Raw genomic sequence first — 19,647 nt, 5'->3', positions numbered from 1 at the left:
ATGCAACCAAATCAGTTTAATTAATTTACTGAGTCCGATTAATTATGAGATACTATTGATAAAGAAATACATAAATAAATTTTTCTTCCGTCTCAATCATGTTTCGATAAAATTGTGTTATTCCTATCCGATTAATATACCATTGCAAATAACTAATAAAAAATTAGGGGTATTCTCTTGCTCTTGCAAGATTGCAAAAATACTATACCGAAATATACAAGAGCACGAGAGCACCCATTGCAGAATCTAGTGATATATGAACGGCTGATTCGGTCAATTTATTGTGAATGACTATTATGCATAGCTATTGTAAATTGGCGCACCTTCTGCATACATTTTTAACAAAAAAAACTAACAAATCTTTATAATTTAAATAGAAATTATAAAATCTATTTAAAACTTACCTTCCTCAACAATTTAACGACGTAATATGTCTTTATGTATAATGACAGCTAAAACAGTTAACAATTATATTTTTACGTGACATTGCACGCAAATATACATAGGTTTTGGTCTGACATATTTAACAGCCATTGCAAATAATTTTCTGCGTATGTTTGTTGTTGTGCCGGTGCACCAAGAGGAAATATATGCAATTCTTGCACCGTGCAAGGGTTTTGCAAAAGCAAGAGAATACCCCTATTGATTTAACATTTCAGTAAAATGTTTTTAAAATTTTGCAATCCCAAATGCGGTGTTAAAAAAAATTGTTTCACATACCGAATTAAATATAAAAAAAAAATTTAATCTGCCAACTGGATTAAAAATTAAAAAAGGATTTATTACCACAAACCAAATTTTTTATTTTTAATTCCAACTATCGGATTAAAAAATGAAATGAAATCTAAACATATGTACATATATGTGATTAAAAATTGTTTTAGAATTAAAAAAATAAATTTTTCAATTGAATATAACTTTCAATTTTTTATCCCAAATATCTTGGCATAAAAATTAAAATTTCATTTATCATTTTTTGAGATTTAAAAATGAAAATCTAATTTTTTTATCCCAACACCGGGATTAAAATATGAAAATTTAATTTTTATTGCAAATTTTGCAATTTATTGAAGTTTTAGTAGTCGTGACTTCCTTGGTATTTACTCAGAAACATTTATTACAACATTATATCCATTGATATGCTTTCAATATCGGCGGGATTTGATTAATCTTTAGTAATGTTATGTTCTTGTTCTTGTTCTCGAAGGAACATAAAAACCCTATTGTGTTGATTTTTCATTTATCAATTTTCGTAACTAGTCCAATAGTTTCAGAGATATCGACCCGAAATTTTGTTCGCATTTTCCCCAGAAGCCGCACAAAATTCAGAACGGACCACCATAGAATAAAGCTACCATACAAACTGATAGATCTAAATCAAGTTCTTGTATGGAAACTTTTTATTTGTGAAGGGTACTATAGCATCGGTGCAACCGAAGTTTACATTTTTATTTGTTTTTAATATACATATGTAGCTTTGAAGGCGGACCACCGCAAACATTATCGACTTACTAAAAATAATTAACATTTTTTAATTTCCAGGTCTTTTGAAATGTGACACAGTTAGATTTATGTATATAAAAAGTTATGCCAAAACTCGCGTAAAGATGTAGAAATGTACATACATAAGTATGTATGTATACTTTGGGAGTGACCAGAAACGATTCTTTTACACATGGCTCAAGCAGCTCACGACTTCCGGTCTTTGACCAAGTATCCTCTGGGTAGCCTAAGAACATCCGTTCGAAGGCGAGCTAAAGTGAGAAGGCGAAACATCCCCTTCATAGGGTTGAGCGCTGGATTTTGTTACCCGCCACGTAAAAATCGCATCCAACGAAAAACTACCAACAGCCTCGGAAGAGAAAGGGGGGTTTCTTCTTGACTTCTTCAATCTGCTGCTGGAGAAAATAATTCGAGCTGCAGAACTTAATCGAGCAGGTACAATCTTCTATAAGAGCGTACAGCTGCTGGCGTATGCCGATGATATTGGTATCATCGGCCTCAACACCCGCGCCGTTAGTTCTGCTTTCTCCAGACTAGACAAGGAAGTAAGGCAAATGGGTCTGACAGTGAACGAGGGCAAGACGAAATATCTCCACCAACAATGTCAGACCGGAAATCCAACGTAGGATAACTCTTGCCAACAGGTGCTACTTCGGACTGAGTGGGCAATTGAGAAGCAAAGTCCTCTCTGGACAAACAAAAACCAAACTCTATAAGTCACTCATAACTCCCGTCCTGCTATATGATGCAGAGGCTTGGACGATGTCAACAACTGATGAGTCGACGTTGCGAGTTTTCGAGAGAAAAGTTCTGCGAAAGATTTATGGTCCTTTGCGCGTTGGCCACGGCGAATATCGTATTCGATGGAACGATGAGGTGTACGAGATATACGACGACATTGACATAGGTCAGCGAATTAAAAGACAGCGGCTTCGCTGGCTAGGTCATGTTGTCCGGATGGACGAAAACAATACAGCTCTGAAAGTAATCGACGCAGTACCCGCCGGGGGAAGCAGAGGAAGAGGAAGACCTCCACACCGTTGGAAGGACCAGGTGACCTGGCTACGCTTGGAATATCCAATTGGCGCCACGTAGTGAAAAGAAGAAACGACTGGCGCGCTGTTGTTAACTCGGCTATAATCGCGTAAGCGGTGTCTACGCCAATTAAGAAGAAGAAGATATACATACATATATTCATAAACAAAGTTATTAAACGATACACATTAATATATTTACACGATTTTATACAAAATGAGAATTGTTGGACATATACTAATACTAGCAGAAGATCTAAGTATTATGTTTTCGACGTCTCAACGCCTTCATTCTCCGTGGGACTGTTTCCAACCAGTTTTGCAGGATGAACATAGGTTATGCCAGCCATATCTCTTGCATAAGGTTGTATGCCATTAGTTTGTAAATAGTAGTCTCCAGTAATGCTTAAAAATGTAAAGGGGATAGTTAAAAAAAAAAACTTTGCACATTGTTGAAATTAAATATATATGTATGTACTTCGTGGGGCAGTCATGACCCATCACAACACGCTGCTCCTCATTATCGACGTATTTGCCATTTTTAAAATCGGCCCAGTTCTTTGCCTTAACAGCATAAAAATGGTATGGGAATTCTTTCTTGACGCTTTCGGCCCAAAACCACCAAGATCGGCGATGACTAGATAAATCTGTAAAAAGCGGTAAGTCGAATTAATTAACGATGTTCCAGGCAAACAGGAGATGTGAAGTTACTTATGTTAAGGGATTTTAACATTTCAAAGAAATATATTTTACGTTTCAATGACAATAATAAAACATTAATATGAATAAAAAAATTATTTAAGTTAAAAATTGACAAATGGAGTGTTTAAATTTAATTTTTAAATTAGATAGATTTTTGTTTTTTGCAACTTGGAATTTTTTTCTTCAAAAGGCTTGTTTTCGTATTTCGTGAAATATTCAAATTATCTCACAAGCTTGCTCCCTAACCACGGAATAGCCACTCGGGGACATTTCTGTTATAAGTACATAATTATATAATAATCTTATAAGAAACGTAACATAACTCACCGTTATCTGAAAGAAGCTTATAATTTCTTTTCGGGCAGCCGGGTTGTAATGTTGTACCACCATTGGGCCAAAAATCTGCGGTCCCAGTACTTACTGGAGCCCCATATATCCAGGCGTCAGTATGGATTACATCAACAAAATCTGCATCATGTTTACTCAAATGATACGAGAACGTTCCATAAAATAAAGGAAATGCAGGATCTAATGCAGAAAGCCTTTGAAAAAATTTAAGAACAAGTTATACTACGAGTATGTACTACGATACATGGGAATGGGAGATTTTTCAATTGCTACGTCTTAAGTATACTTTCTATTTTAATCTCTCTAGTGTTCGAAATTAGCATTTAATGGCAATTTTCAGCTGATGTTTTAAATGCAGATTTGTAGATGTTTTCATTAGGGCATCGTTAACGTTGTAATTTGGTAATATTGCAAGATTTTACTTTTACAGAATAAAACTACGGAATCACGAGCTATCAACTCCGATACTTTTAGAAACAAAAAAAAAATTTAATAAAAATACCCATAAAAATTTGCCATAAAAAATATTTTTGTCAAACCGTTTAGTTTTCGATTGAATTAAGTTAATTATCAATTCACAAAAAAATAATTATAGATCAACATTAAAAATGTTTAAAATACTTGAATACTTTTACATAACAGTAATACTTCGGGCAATACCTGGGAAGTTTTTTCGTTTTGCCGTTACGCCTGTATACTTCTCGTCCAATTATGCCAGCCATTTGTCCGCCTAGTGAATGTCCTACTATATGGAACTTGTCTATGTCCAAGCCCATCTCAAACATGGCAATTAAATTTCTCGCCAAAACGGATGCAAGCTTTAATTAGTTTTGGATTGATTGTGTTTTAATAAAACTCCGGTTGCTTTAATCAAATCAATTACCTGCTTACAATTGACTACAGCGTCAAACATATAATTGCCATTGGCTAATTCACCCCAATCCAATACAATTAGATTGACATCGTTTCGTTGGAGATACGCATCCACAATCACATGTACACTCTCAATGTCCGCGTCCTCAAGATAACCATGTAAATATAGTACTGTATTCTTTGTTTTAGAGAAGTTAGAATCTTCTAACATTGATTTGTAGTCATCTATATTAAAAATGTTGCTGTCGGCATAGGTTGGGCTGTAATATAATTTTTGAAAATATTGTTAGTGTTGACTGTTTTCAATTACGTCGAAATGGATATATCATATCAAAGTGATGAAAAGAATTGAACTTCGTTTATACGATTATTCGTTGATCTGTAAGCACATGCAGTGATTTGAGGAGAAATTGAGATAACTTCTACCTTTCATATAGCGGTAATGTTCGAAACTACCAAGTTTTCTTGCACTTTAAATGTAGTATTTAGCACAGTTAAATTTGACCACAATGCCATAATTTTAAACCCGATTTCTTCCTTAAACGTTTTAATACATGTGGTAACAAAAAAGGGTTTGAATGATGAAGGAATACAAAAATTAATAATAATTAATTTTCGAAAATTAAGTGATCACACAATATTACACAAATATGCGATTCGAAATATTTCAATACTCCAAGAGCTCTACGATGAATTGACCATATTTTGATTGAAAATATATAGAGAAGTTATCATAATTTTTTCTAACAACTACTTCAGCATCTTCAGTTCATACTGAAGAAGAGTCAGAAATCCTGAATGCGTTTATGAGAGTTCTATTAGAACTCAATAGAATTTTTAGATAACATCGATGAGAACTCCACTAAAAAAATAAGGTGTTTTTTTCAAATCAAAAAGTTTTTTAAATCAAATATTTTCTTTTCATAATAGTTTGTATTTATCATAAATTATTTTATATATTAATAATACAAGACATTTTAAATATTTCAAATAACTTCATCTATAATACAAATTTCAATTACAATTTTTATTTTCTTATCAATTCTGAACCGATTTTAGTAAAATTTAGCACACTGTGTTCAGGCTAATCCAATTTAAAAGATAAGATAGTTTGTATCTCAATTTGATTAAAAGTCAAAACAATTCATTACTAAAGAATTTAAAAATTTAAACACATAATTATGGGTTTATAATACAAAAAAATAATATTATTTTAAGTAAAATGCTGAGAAAGAAATTAAAACTCCAACACTCGAAACATTACACTGAACAATGCAAAATTTAAGCGGCAAGGATTTTTGGTTATTACTCACCAGAGAGCTGCAACGAGTATGATAAAATCAGAACAAACAGTCATGCCAAAAACACAATCAAATCAATTCAGTTCAGCATAGACAACATTGTTAATCAATTCGAGTAACCGCCAGCGTCAATTGACCTGATGCAACACGAACAATCTGTTCTTCGGCAATCACGATCGTGTAAGCGGTATGGCTGGCTTCGGTTGCAATCGTATCATGTCAGTTCATAGCGTTGCGACGATTGTTTGAATTGAAGTGAAACTTTGGGTAAACTATAAGTAAATCTACGAGTAAATCTATGGGTAAATCTATGAATACAGCAAACAACAACAATTTTCTGCTGGACTGATTTGAATCATGTGTGGCAAAAAATGTATCAGCTTTGAAAATGTGCACATGTTACAAATTTTCGATGCGTAAACAATGGAAATTCCGTCGAGTACGTATGTACATACATATATACATACATTTCTTGTATGTATGTATGGAATTTTCATTATACATATGTATATCATATGTATATACATACATACATGTATATATATAAAAACATATGTATTTGAAATAGAACAAAAGTGCACTAGTAAATCAGTGTTTGGGGGATGATATACAAAGCAAACTCTGTCGATCATTTCAACCATTGAAGCATGAGTTTGCATCACTTCGAGTATTTTCTACTGATACGAACGTTCATAAACAAATCAGGTATAAGCTGATCGCTATTGATTCAAAGTTGTTCTCTATCGCCGATTTGAAGGCAAACAGTGCGCTTCGTGTACATGAACTGAACTGACAGAATCAGACAGAGTAACGGATCAGTACTTAAGTATAAACAAAAATTTATTACTCGTTGCAGCTCTCTGTTACTCACTATACGTTCGCCGATGAGATAAACTTACTATGTTTCAAACTGTAATCCTTATGGCGAAGTTTTTATTGACCGTACTGCGGGTATAATTTGCAAAATCAACACAAATATTTTCGGGACAACTGCTTCAGTTGAAAACGATAGAATAGAACTGCAACCAAATACGCGATATGTTAAACAGCCCGACAATAGACCTCGCAAAACAATTAATTAATTGGCAAGTTAGTAATAACTTGGTTCGTAACCTCAGTAATTAAGTTATATTGGCGACAGAAATCAGTTTCCAAATACAAGAATATTGTACGCCGAATTGCGCTGAATTAAAAATTTTATTATTAAAACTTATAAAGATTATTGATAAAATGAAGTTTATCTACCTTCATACATATTAGTAATATTAAATATTATCTTTGAAAATTGCATAATTCTTTCAACTTGCAAGAATCAAAGCCAAGGAAATATCTTAAGGTGCAAACCACAACCAAAGGATAGAAATCCAAGCAAATATGTATACAGTTGACTTCTCTAACTCGAATCATCATAATCCACAAAAAAATTTCGAGTTAGAGAGGTTTCGAGTTATGGAACGAAATCTGTATGAAATGTATCCTATTGCCAATTCAAGAGTTCAAGTTATGGAGAACATTGAGTTATAGAAGTTTGAAATATGGAAGTTCAGTTGTACATATATACAAACAATGACCGAACAAAAGGTTTGTTCGAAAAACGAAATCATTATACATACATACATATGTACGTGTAATTGGTGTATGGGAAATATACTTTTGCCAATACTACATATGTATGTATGTATGTCACATACTAATAAAATGTTCTCTATGAAGCAAAGTTACTCGGATGTTATATGTTTGTTATGTGGGGGCTAGGTCAGGTTTTCGCCCAAGTTTATTTAAGACAAAGACACATTGTTATCAGTAAAACGCTCTATTATTTGTATGGAGATAACTCACAAATTGGCTGTTATCTGAAGTATAAAATCATAACCCATTTTTGACACACAGACATACCATTGTCTGAAAAACATTATGCCTGAATTTCAATTATATATCTCACACATTGACCGATATTTGCGGTAAAAAGTAAACTATAAGTACTGGGGTTCAAATATTCGGTACCTAGGAGCTTAAACAGGATTTGTTTTATTTGAACAATTTTTGGTCATAAGGTGAAAAAATCAAATGAAATTTAAAATTGTGTTATATGGCAAGAAGAGTGGTTGCAATGCGATTTCGTCCATGTGAAAAAATAATTATTATAATGTTATGTACCAAATTTCGTTGAAGTCGGTCGAGCAGGTTCTGAGATATGTGATTTTACCTAAAGGTGCGCGGTACCATGCCCGTCATCCAATTTTTACATCGGCTTCTTTGAAGCCCTCTCAAACCATCTCGAGGGTTAAATTTAATGTCTCTGGCATATTTAGTTATTGATTTATCGCGCTTTAAGTAGTTTTTAACAGTACTGTTATATGGTGATTGGGCGGAATTTCATCCATTTTCACACTGTTGGTAATAGTTCTTATAACAATTATCTTAACCGAATTTGGTTATTGCAGCTATAGTGGTCTAGAAGATATTTACATTGAACCTATTAGAGAATTTTCAAAATTTTCAGCCCACAGATGCCCCTTGCAATCTTCTGTGCCAAATTCCAGCTGTATATCCTATTTTAGTGCTTAGTTATGGTTTACATTACATCATCTATGTATGTATTGTTACAACCACAGTTATCGTTTTTAAAACAGTTTTTTTGCGTGAAGCAATGCATTTAGTGAAAGAAGGGACAAATGGTTTTAAACTTTTCATTTGAAAGTATTCACGTAAGGACTTGAGCCAGAGTTGGCCAGGATTTTAAAATAATTCAGACAAATTGAATGTTTATAAATCTTAACTTAAATACATAAATCTAAAGTATGATGTCAATGAATTAAATGAATATTCCTGTTCCTATAATAAATTCTTTCACAAAAAAAAATTTCAATTGAGTTAATAACAAATTTATTATGCAAGTCAATATCATTATACCATATTATGTTTGATTTAATATATCAACTCAATTTCAGTAAAATATAATACGTCTGGGTCAGCATAATATATAATTTGACCAATATATTCGGCATTCACGGACAAATTTCACCCATTTTCGACATCACATGCCTAACATTATAAAATACCTAATTTTGCTAAGATAACATATTGGCCGATATATGGGTACAAATCCAACCAGAAGATTGAAAATTATTATATTAGGTATGTATGTATATATGTATGTACATATATGGGGCTAGTGGAACTATTATATGTATGTATATGTAGTAACAACATAATAAGTTTGTTCACATAATGCTCTATGCAACATGATGCGATAGTTTAAAAACTTACCCATAAAAGTGTATTAACTTCACAATTGTTAGATCCGCATGAGCCGTTTTCAAGCCCATTAATAATCCTGTAAAAATTGTATAAAGATTAGAATCGTTTAATTATAAAATATATTTGATGAAACTAATAACTTTAAAATGTATCCACTTCGTCACTTCATTATTGCCCATTTTTATTTTACATTGTCGGTAAAAAACTATGAATTTAATCGTTCTGCGTTTGGTACGCGACCCAGTTTCAACCCACCCATGTATTTGTTCATGTTCAGATTAAAATTCCTTTTTGCGAAATCAAGCTCAGCTGTACGATTATTTTTGTATATCATCTTCGATAGTTAACTAATAAATGGGTATACATATAGGCTTTTCGATGAAACATACATACATACATAGATCTCACGAATATTAAAGTTTTTATTATAGTATTGTGTTTTTTCTTATTTTTTTATTTTATTCAACTACTACATTGATTACGAAAGAAAGAGTAGGAAACTAGTATATGTGCACTAATTTTGTCGTATAAAATCTAGGCAATTTTCCTTTCTTTGTAAATAACGATGATAATTTGAATCACTAGAAGTATAGTTTAGAAATCTAGAAACACGCTTTTAAACCACTTTAGACTAAAAAGTGAAAAATAATTCTTAATATAAACTGACAGTAATATTGACCGTAAATTGCTTCTTTTATTGTGTGAAAAATGGCATGCTCGAAATACGAAAAATATGGTACAAAGCACATCGCGCTTTTCTCACAGTAATAATATACATACAATTATTCTTGGGTTATAATTAATCTCAGTTTATATTAAGAATAATTTTTTACATTTTAGTTTGAAGAGTTTTAAAAGTTTACTTTTTAGTTTTTTTAATGTGTCTATTTTTCACTTTTTAGTTAAATATGCATTTGTTTATATGTTTGTTTTAAGTTTTTTTTATCCGTTAGCCACCTCTGGTGTTTTCACTTTCTTTAAGGATTTATTTAAATGGCGGTTGATGCTTTTAATTGCATTGTTTAAAGGCAATTTTTTGTATGTTTTTGCAGTGCCTATCAAAATGTTGATTCCTTTGTCATAGTCACATTCAGTTTCTGTGCCACTAAAACAGTTAAGAATATACATACTATACAAACCTACAAAAATACAAACATTCAGGTGAAGCTAATAAAAGAGTTATAAAAAGGTTTTTATATCTGATCTTTACTCCACTCACACGATCATTACAGATTGAACTTTAGTTTTGACAGATTCTTTGCTATGTTATCTCATCAATTTGCACATTGTACTTATTTGATGATTATGTGAGTAAGAAAATTGTTAAGAGCAAGTATATCAGGATCAGAAAATAAATAAGAGCATACATAAAAACTTCTTTAATATAATTATTTCTTACCTTTTCTGGCTGAGGTGTAAACTTTTTCAATTAAATTTTATCTTACAAACCTTACAACAAATAAAAAAATACATCAGCAATACAGTGGACGCTCAGAGGTTTGAAACCTCAGTAATTAGAATTTCCATAAATTAGAATCAGAATTGAAAATTTGAATTTCTGCGCGTATTTGATACAATCGATAATCAAACTATTATTTTGTTTGTACAAAATAAAACTAAAAGGGGGTTTATAGCCACATTATTTATGTCATTTGCTATTCGTCGTCGCACTGATGTATCTACATTTGAATGAGATGCGTTTTTTCACTGGCGGACACGATTTCTCATGTTTGGATCATCGGAAACACAAAAACCCAATTTATTCTTAAAAAGGACGTGAATGGTTATCGTCCTTACTAGAATCATGAAAAAATGCAAATAAATAAAAAAGTAATTAACGTTTTTTTTTTTAATTTTTCCCATGTTTTTTTACATAAATATTATCATAACATTGTCAATAAATTATAAAAAATTATGAATTATGAAATAGGGACGATAGCCAGGCGTTTTGTGAACATTAAAAAAAAATAAGCAAATCGGTTGGGTAGTTTGACCGGCATCATGTCCGCCAGTTTAAAAAAGTGTGTTTTGAGAAAAACGCGTTTAAAGTGCCAGGTGTGCACTCCGAGCGCTCCGAACGTCGAGCGATATTATTATTTTTGGGCCTTTTTCGAAACTTTCCAATGGTAAAGTGGGTTTCTACATTAATTCTAAGGGTATAAGGGAACAGAAAATGTAAAAAAAAAATTTTTTTTGAAAAAAGATTACCCTACTGACCCTTTAATAGTAAACAACAATACAACAATAAAATCAGTAAAAGATGCGAAACATTCGAAAAACAGAACCCCCATATAAAATTCAGAAGGGACGATTTTCAATCTTACATGGAGCAAACACTGCTGGATTACATAAATTAGTGCTACTGGTGAATAGAATAATCCACTTCATTACAACTTAAAAACAAAATGAGATGACATCTCGGATTTTTCATGATTGTTTTCACAAAATTTCTAATAAAGAAAAATTAAGTTCAGTTCTAAAATTAAAAAAAAAAAAAAAAAAATTTTGCGGGATCGAACGGTGATTCACTTTTCTCAAGAAAATAATATCAACTCGACAGCAGACCCTTACTCTTTATTAGATAGTTTTTGTGTCTTAAAAACAAAGTGGTTGGAATATCTGAGCGTCGACTGTACTTCGAATTTGAATTGTCAATGGTCAAGCAGACACGGTTAATCGCTGTCAGTTCACGGACTATCAACTCGACAGCAGACTGCTTATTTTGCTAAGTTCCGTCTTTACGATCTTCGAAATTAGTTTAAGGTTCAATTTACTTTAATTTTTAGTTAAAATTCTCCATAAATAATTTTAGGTACTTACTTGACTTAATTTTTACAGCTTTGAACATAGTGGCTAAAATAGATAACAAAAAGTAATTAATTACAATAATAAGTAATACTAATTTTACATACATAATAAATTAAATAAAATTGTGATTATAGATAAGCATTTATCTAATGTGTACTCTAACCAACACTCATTTACTGATCTTACATAAAACGAAATTAAAAATGAAAAAAGTAACCGTACAAAATTATGGTCAAAATGGAATTATTTCCGGGAGTGTATGATAAAAAAGTGAGGAAGGGCTAAGTTCGAGTGCAATCGAACATTTTTTACTCCTCGCAATTTGCTAGGATCAAAGCCGGAGAAATACTTTCAGGTGTTGGTAGCTAAATTTAATATATTAAGCAAATAAGCAAAAAGTCAACCAGACAATCGTAATTAACATCATTATATTAGGGGTACGAGGATTAGACTACGGTCAATATCAGGAAGTACACTGACCAACATAAACGGCTTTAAAACATCAGGAAAGTCGGAAATCGTTATTTAGGATGTATTTGGGAAAGAGAAATATATGAAATGATTGAGTTAGCTTTTCCAATTACTAAGGTGTACAACACCTTTCAACGGTAGTCTTTTGAAGATTACTTACACACCAACCACATATTCGGCATAAAGTATACAAAAAAGTATATACAAAACAAATGCAAAACAACGTACATATCACCGAAAATTTCTGAATTAAGTTTTTTATTGATTACAATTCACTTAATCATATTGAGTAGTTTCTATGAGTTTTCTAACATTTTTACCTTCCCTCCGTAACTACATATCGAAGAGTTGGAATAATTCGTTTTGTGATTTGGCACATTTTCGGTATTAAATCATCCAGTGAACTAGGTTATAGACGAAAGCTTTTTCTATCAATCTCATTTTGAAAGTATTCGTTGTGTGTCACATCTGTGAAATTTATACTCGCGCCGTTTTGCGGTTAGGCCTTACTTTTTAAGATTAGCCCTAGGCTTCAATTATAATGTAGTTCTATAATAGAAATTTTGCTGACTAGCAAGCACATACATAGTTACATATGTTCAAATACCCATACAGTACATATACAATAATTTGATGCCTAAAAGCTTTTAGGTCTGGTATTTTTTTTTTAACAAAAATAAAATTGTACACTGAACATAACAACGAAGGATTTACGTTTAAATGTGTGGCTGTATTTCCTAGTGGTTTGTCAGATATGTACATTAAACCTTTCAGAATCGGTAGCATACCTATTTTTGAAAATTTGCAGTCCACAGTTTTGCGTCTTAATTTGAAGTTTAGTTATAGCCCATCTGTAATACAAATCTTCCGAAAGTGCTTAGGAAAAGATATATTTTAATAATTTAAGCATTCTCATGGCCAATTCACATAGGATTTTTGCTCCACTTTGCGTCAGACATTTGTTTTGACAGAAAAGTTCGATGTACGCTTTTGTATGCGTACGATCACACAAAAACTTTTGGCGCAAAGCCAAGCAAGATATTGGGCAACGCTTATCTTTTTACGCTTTGGAAAGCAAACGTCGCCATTTTTGTTAAAAAGAACTCCGAAAGCCTTCATTCTGGCATACCCTTTCTTTTTTGCGTTCCTTGCTTCAGTATGGACTGCCACGCAAAGCGAGAAAAGTTGTATGTGAATGGGTACTTAAGAACTTTTTAGTTCTGAATCTCAGTAGTACTCGGTATCGATACTTTACAAATTTATTAGTATTAATGCTTTTTTTGGTATTTGCATATGTATATATACATACTTGTTTATATACACTATTCAACTCATATATGTATGTACATATGTACGTGCATATGTATCTCCTAACTACAACATTCCGTTATATTAATTTTTTTCCTTATTAATGTAGAAATATAGAAAATATAAATACATATTTTGGATAATTAACATGTTATGTAAAATTATAAGTTACCCTATCTTTTCATTAAAAGGAAGATTAAAATAGTATGTGAGGTATTCTTTAGGATTTCAAAAAAAATGTGCGATAATTAATTTGCTTGAATACTCACATACTCATGAATGTACATAAAAATATATAAATACGTTTATAAATAATAAACAAATCCACTTCACCTCAGGTTATCGGCGGTGATTTTCCAAATATATGTAGATAGATAAGAAACACTAAAATTCTAATATTTGGCGAGTGCGTCTGAAGAACTTTTTACGGCGGCACCGATTCCTATTTTACAATATTGAACAATTGATTGCGGCACTAAGTAACCCTAGGCTTAAAAATCCAATTTTTTGCGTACGAAAAAAAGTTATAATGTAATAAATTGCAAATTTTTTTATTATTCTAAACTTTAGATTAAATTCCATAATGTTCATTTGATAATGTGCAATGCGATTTTAACAACAAATACATATGTATTTTTATTACACTTCCATATGCGCCTATAAATACATACATATGTATGTATGTATAAATAATCACATACTGCAATATATGAATATATTAGTATAAACCCTATTTTTGGAGTTTTTAAGCGCACGCAACCTTATGTATATAGGGTTATACATAATGATTAAAATGACGAGACTATTTGATTTCAATATATCTGACTATCGTTCATTGCAAATGGAGCGATTAACTTTTTGCCTTTATACCATGCATACGTACATACATATGCATGTATATCGTTTAGTGAGTGTGATATCTCACTAATCAAAGGCACATTATTATGTTTATGGCCTTTGTTGGCTAACTTTACATCACATATTCGTTTTTCGGTATGGAGAGGATTTGGCCTACAACTTCAGAATATACTTGTAATTTGTGTTGGTGCGAAAAAATAATAAGTTGTAGATTTACTTGTTTAATGATGTTTGATATCGAAAAATCACAATGGGTTGTCAAAAAAGTCTTGCGGTACTTGTATTGATTTTTTTTTTATTGAAATTGAAATGAATTTTTGATGACTCATGCCCAGCTCTTGACCAATGCTACGGCTGCTACTATGCCGGTCTCTTTCGACCAATTCAGCGATTTTATCGCAATTTTGGACGACAGGCCTTCCGGAGCGTGGCGCATCTTCGACCACCTCTACACCAGAACGAAAACGTTGAAACCATCGTTATGCGGTGGAAATGGAAACTGTATCGGGTCCATAAACTGCAAAAATTTTATTGGCGGCTTGAGATGCAGTTTTGCCTTTATCGTAGTAGTATTGTAAAATAAGCCGTGTTTTCTCCTTATTTTGCTCCATGTTTGTGACGCTATAACTCACGAACGACTTAAAAGAAACGACAAACAATCAAACACGTGTTAGCGCGAAATGAGCTTTCCAAAAAGGTATAGCATGACCCGATGTGACGAATAAAACTAGAACTACTTATATTATGTTCATGGGAAGAGGAATATGATTTTGTCACGGACTAAATTGAAAATAGAGAGCTGTTTTACTTCAGAGGGTGTTAGCAAAAGAAAAAAGCCAACTTGGGAAATAACCGACACCCTAATGCATATACATATACATATGTATATACACATATACTCACATTCTTATGTTTACAGCTTGAGGATATATAAATATGGTATAAAAAGTAGGTACATATACATACAGCTGTTGACAGCTAATTAGAAACGCTCCATTTTTTGTAGGTGGCTGATGAGTATAATGATAAAAATGTTTGATATATTCCTAAAAAAAATTGTTCGTATTACTCTATTTACTACTAAATTCACTCTGTTTTGTAGTTGTGAAGTTAAAGTTCTCTGAATTTTTCCCAAATAGTAAATGCGTTACGGTATAGGAGGTGAATTAAGTGCAACAGCTGATTTGAAACAGTTGTTTAAAGAATGCGTTAATTTTTATTAATAATATTATTTATTTCTGGTAAGGGTGTGTTTCAAAGTTATGGTTTAAAATATATTAAAATGTATTATTTAAGTTTTTTAATGAGGAAATGCTGCAGCTGTACACCTACCCTTCGCAGCTACATTTTTGACCTTTGTCGGTCTGGAAAGATGTGCAAAGAAATTTCGAATAAGGTCAAATGCTCAAAAAAATTGTTTGAATGTCCTTAAGCATATACAGAAGTTTAAAACTATTTTCAATATTGCACGCGAAGAAAAAACCCGAAAAACTTCAACAGAAATATACCGCAGAATTAACACTATCTCTCGAAGAGTCCCAAAAACGTGAAATATCAAGACGAATATAATGGCCAACTATCCAAGAAAACAATTTCCCGGTGTTTGGTCGTATCTGGACTTCACGGTAGGGCAGCACGCAGGAACCCACTTCTGACTAAAATTCGCATAAACGACGCGTAGGCTTTGCCAACTCTTATTGGTCTAAGATAACAAATCAACGGAGGTGGGTCATTTGGAACGATGTAACAAAAATTAATCGCTTAGGTCCTGATGGTCGAAGGTATATGTATTCGCCGTCCAATAATTCAAGAACTTCATCCACGCTTTGTTCCGCGCGTAGTTGAGTATGGTGGAGGATCAATCACGATGTAGGGATGTTTTATCTGGAACGGTGTTGGTCCATTCCATAAGATTAAGGGAAATTTAAACAAGGAGAAATACGTCGACATCCTAAAAAATGTCATGTTGCCATGGGCTGAGGAAAATTTGTCAGTTATAAGGAAGATAACAATTCAAAGCATAAGTCTAAGTTGACATAAAAGTTTTTTAATGAAAATTCTATCAATGTTTTGGAGTGATAATCGTTTAGCCCTGACTTAAACCCAATAGAACATCTTTGGGTAATGCTAAAAGAGCCATATGCACCAAAATTATGCCAATTATGGATGTTCTTTGTGATGAAATTAGAACGGCATCGCAAGCTACACCATTGATGCGCTGTCAGAGTCTTATAACGTAAATTCGGAATCGATTTAAAGCAAAATTAAAGTAAAAGAGATAACCAACAAAATACTAACTGAAAGTAAGCAAGTTTTTGTAATATCTTTAGTTTTTGTTAATAAAATATTTTCATTTCTAATTAGTTGTCGTACCCAAATCGTTTATTCCACATGTTTCTGTTAAAATCTTCAAAACAAAAACGAATTTTAAAGAAAATTTTTACTATTAGAGTTTAAGTTTAACGTAGGTTTCAATAAAATAAGTGAAAATACAATAAATATACCTGATTTATTGGGAAATAACATCATTTACTTCAAAATGAGTGTCGTTTCTAATAAGCTGCCAACGGCTGTAAGTAAATGCATAAGTACACATACATATGTATGTACATATGTATATGTGTGTAGATAAAAACAATGAAGTACAGAGTCTTTTGCCGAAACGTTTTGCATTTAATTCTCATAAGACAATGAACTTTGCACAAGTTTAATTCCATACTAAATAAAAAACCATTAGTTCAGTAATATTTTGTTCATTACCATAAAATTTTGATACTGTGAAAAATATGTTAAAAGTAATAAGCTGACTCGGCTTTCGACAATTGTCGACAATTTAAATTTTTACTTAACCTTGCCGCTACAGTTTCTAACCAACTTACAGGTGTCCTTTTATTTGAGCTCTCAACGAAGAGGAAACTTGGCTCAGACATACAACTTCACAGTGAAATTCTTGCACAGTTATTCGTTTCAATAACAGGCTGTCTGAACTAATCAGTTTTCGGTTTGGCAACTTAATAATTGGTTTGTTATAAGTTTCTACATAATGATTCAATAACAATAAAGCAATATTAAACTTTAATAATAAATACATATGTATGTACGCTTATACATACATGCATATGTAAGTATATAAAATAGTTTATACGCTCTCATAAATGAACGTTTTATTTCCACAAATAAACTTTTAAATACACGCGACAAGCAGAAGTATGCTTGAGTACATATTTATGTATGAGTACCTGTTAATTGTTTGATATATTTTCTGAGATTTGTTAACTAATGTTGGGCACTGCTCACTTTGAAAATACGCCAAAACAATTTCGTGTGCCACTCTACGCGCAACAATAATTTAAATATTCGCGTTTGCTCAACAAGTTGTTACCGGTCGCAGATTTGAGCAAGCACTGATCACATTATATTACGAATGTCTATTGCAGGCAACCAACCGGAATTTGTTGCTCCATATTTGGAGCTCTCTCGAGAGCATTTAAACGTTTTTATATACTAAATAAGTATGTCAATATTATCTACAGTAGGGTGATCAAATATTTAGACTTTGAAATGCAAAGGTACTAAGTATTTCATAATAAATTTCATTGAATGAATATATATATATTTTTTTCGTTGATTGTTCAGATCGGAACGCCATATACATACATACATACATATGTATGTAGCTGCTACACAAACTGAATGGTCAATATTCAAGAAATTTGGCGTGGATTATTATCCAAGGTAATTGTGTAATCTCCAAAAAAGTGTTTCGATCGAGTCATTATAGCATACAAAGTGACTAAGGAATAGATTGTATTTGTAAAGAGTATTATTACTTCGGTGGAACTAATATAACAGAAGTTAACGGTTTTTCTTGTTTGTATGTAAAACGTGTTACCGTACATACTATAAATTTGTAACTTTGATGGAAATATCCATTGGCCAAAATTGATATATTTATCTTATTGAAGCTAATACTGGGGCGTGGTTACTTTAGATTTCTAAGAAGTAATGTTTGGAACGCTGACCCTTGCTGGAGAAAAATTTGTATTAATTTGCTTGGTCTTCATATCATACAGAAATCTGACACTTTAAGGGGGGAGCCTGCTTTCGAGGCTTAAAAAAATCGATTTTTTTGAGAATTTTTTTCGGAGAGAAAGAAATAATTGATTCAAGCGAAATTTCTGGGGTTTATAGTTATATATTTAAACATCTTTCACAAACTTTTTTGGATACGAAATCTTTGATATTCTGCCTTTGGGAAGCAATTGCCCGATGAATCTCGCATGTGCATTTTTCGGACGGCGGGCAGGGTGCAGGTCGCAATTTCTATCGGAAACAAAAAATTCAAAGAGATCCATATTTTTTAATAGTTTATCTTCTAGTTAAACTAAGAAAATTCAAAAAAAAGTGTAAAATTTTAAAAATATTTGAAAAAAAAAAAGTGGTTTTTGACCAAAAAACTTTTACTTTATGTTGTTTAAAAATATGTTCAAACTTGACTTTTCTTAGTTTTTTTTTAGTTTAAATAGAAGATAATTTAATGCCATAGATAATAAACTTTGCCCCAATTCCCTAGGATTTCAGTTTTTTTTCTATCCTGCCCGCCAATTAAGAAAAATCGTAAAAATGAAAAATCGAGAAATCGCGCTTCAAAGTTTTCGCTTTTTGCCCAAGCGCTCATACAAGTACTATATATCTGCTAGATGATCGGTCACTACTTCCCTTCTAGCTACGATAATATTTCGAATTCCCATCTATAACTTTGCGGTCATATTCTTAGATAATTTTTAAAGAGATTTAAGCAATAAAAAAATCGATTTTTTGAAGCTTCTAAAGCAGGCTACCCCCTTAATCATCTGCATCATAAGGATTAAAACTATCTCTGAGTACATATTTTCTTTCTATACCTTAAACAGCTTTCGTCCTTAACGGTTCGGTGCTCCAAATACTCCAGAAAAAGACGTCTTATTTCATTTAAAAAAGTTAAAAACATTATCAAACCGAGAGAGTTAGTTAGTTAGCCGTTAGTTCTGCTTTCGTCAGCCTGGATAAGGAAGCGAAGCAAATGGGTCTGGTAGTGAGCGAGGGCAAAACGAAATATCTCCTGTCATCAAACAAACAGTTACGAGCTTTCGAGACAAAGGTTATGCGGAAGACTTATGGTCTTTGGTGCATTGGCAACA

At 32.2% G+C, this 19,647-nt stretch overlaps 1 protein-coding gene across 4 annotated transcripts; it reads right to left on the bottom strand.

The window, feature by feature from the left end:
* Positions 1 to 2,667: 2,667 nt before the first annotated feature.
* Positions 2,668 to 17,861, bottom strand: LOC126752649 (lipase member H-A). Of its 4 annotated transcripts, XM_050463599.1 has the most exons (9): positions 17,707 to 17,861; positions 17,347 to 17,503; positions 11,843 to 11,875; positions 9,032 to 9,098; positions 4,471 to 4,720; positions 4,248 to 4,405; positions 3,567 to 3,781; positions 3,016 to 3,184; positions 2,668 to 2,942 (listed from the first exon to the last, which is right to left on the bottom strand). In XM_050463599.1, exons 3-9 carry the CDS (start codon positions 11,868 to 11,870, stop codon positions 2,801 to 2,803), a joined length of 1,029 nt encoding a protein of 342 aa, XP_050319556.1. In that variant the 5' UTR covers positions 11,871 to 11,875; positions 17,347 to 17,503; positions 17,707 to 17,861; the 3' UTR covers positions 2,668 to 2,800. The 4 variants fall into 4 exon arrangements, with proteins under 4 accessions (XP_050319556.1, XP_050319555.1, XP_050319557.1 ...); XM_050463598.1 differs by lacking the exon at positions 17,347 to 17,503; XM_050463600.1 differs by lacking the exons at positions 17,347 to 17,503; positions 17,707 to 17,861 and adding an exon at positions 13,943 to 14,099.
* Between the last annotated feature and the right edge of the window lie 1,786 nt (positions 17,862 to 19,647).

This window comes from Bactrocera neohumeralis, chromosome 3 (assembly GCF_024586455.1).
Source record: "Bactrocera neohumeralis isolate Rockhampton chromosome 3, APGP_CSIRO_Bneo_wtdbg2-racon-allhic-juicebox.fasta_v2, whole genome shotgun sequence".
Classification (NCBI taxonomy): Eukaryota; Metazoa; Arthropoda; class Insecta; order Diptera; family Tephritidae; genus Bactrocera; species Bactrocera neohumeralis.
Note: the sequence above shows the minus strand (reverse complement) of the source record. Positions and strands in the feature narration are given on the sequence as shown.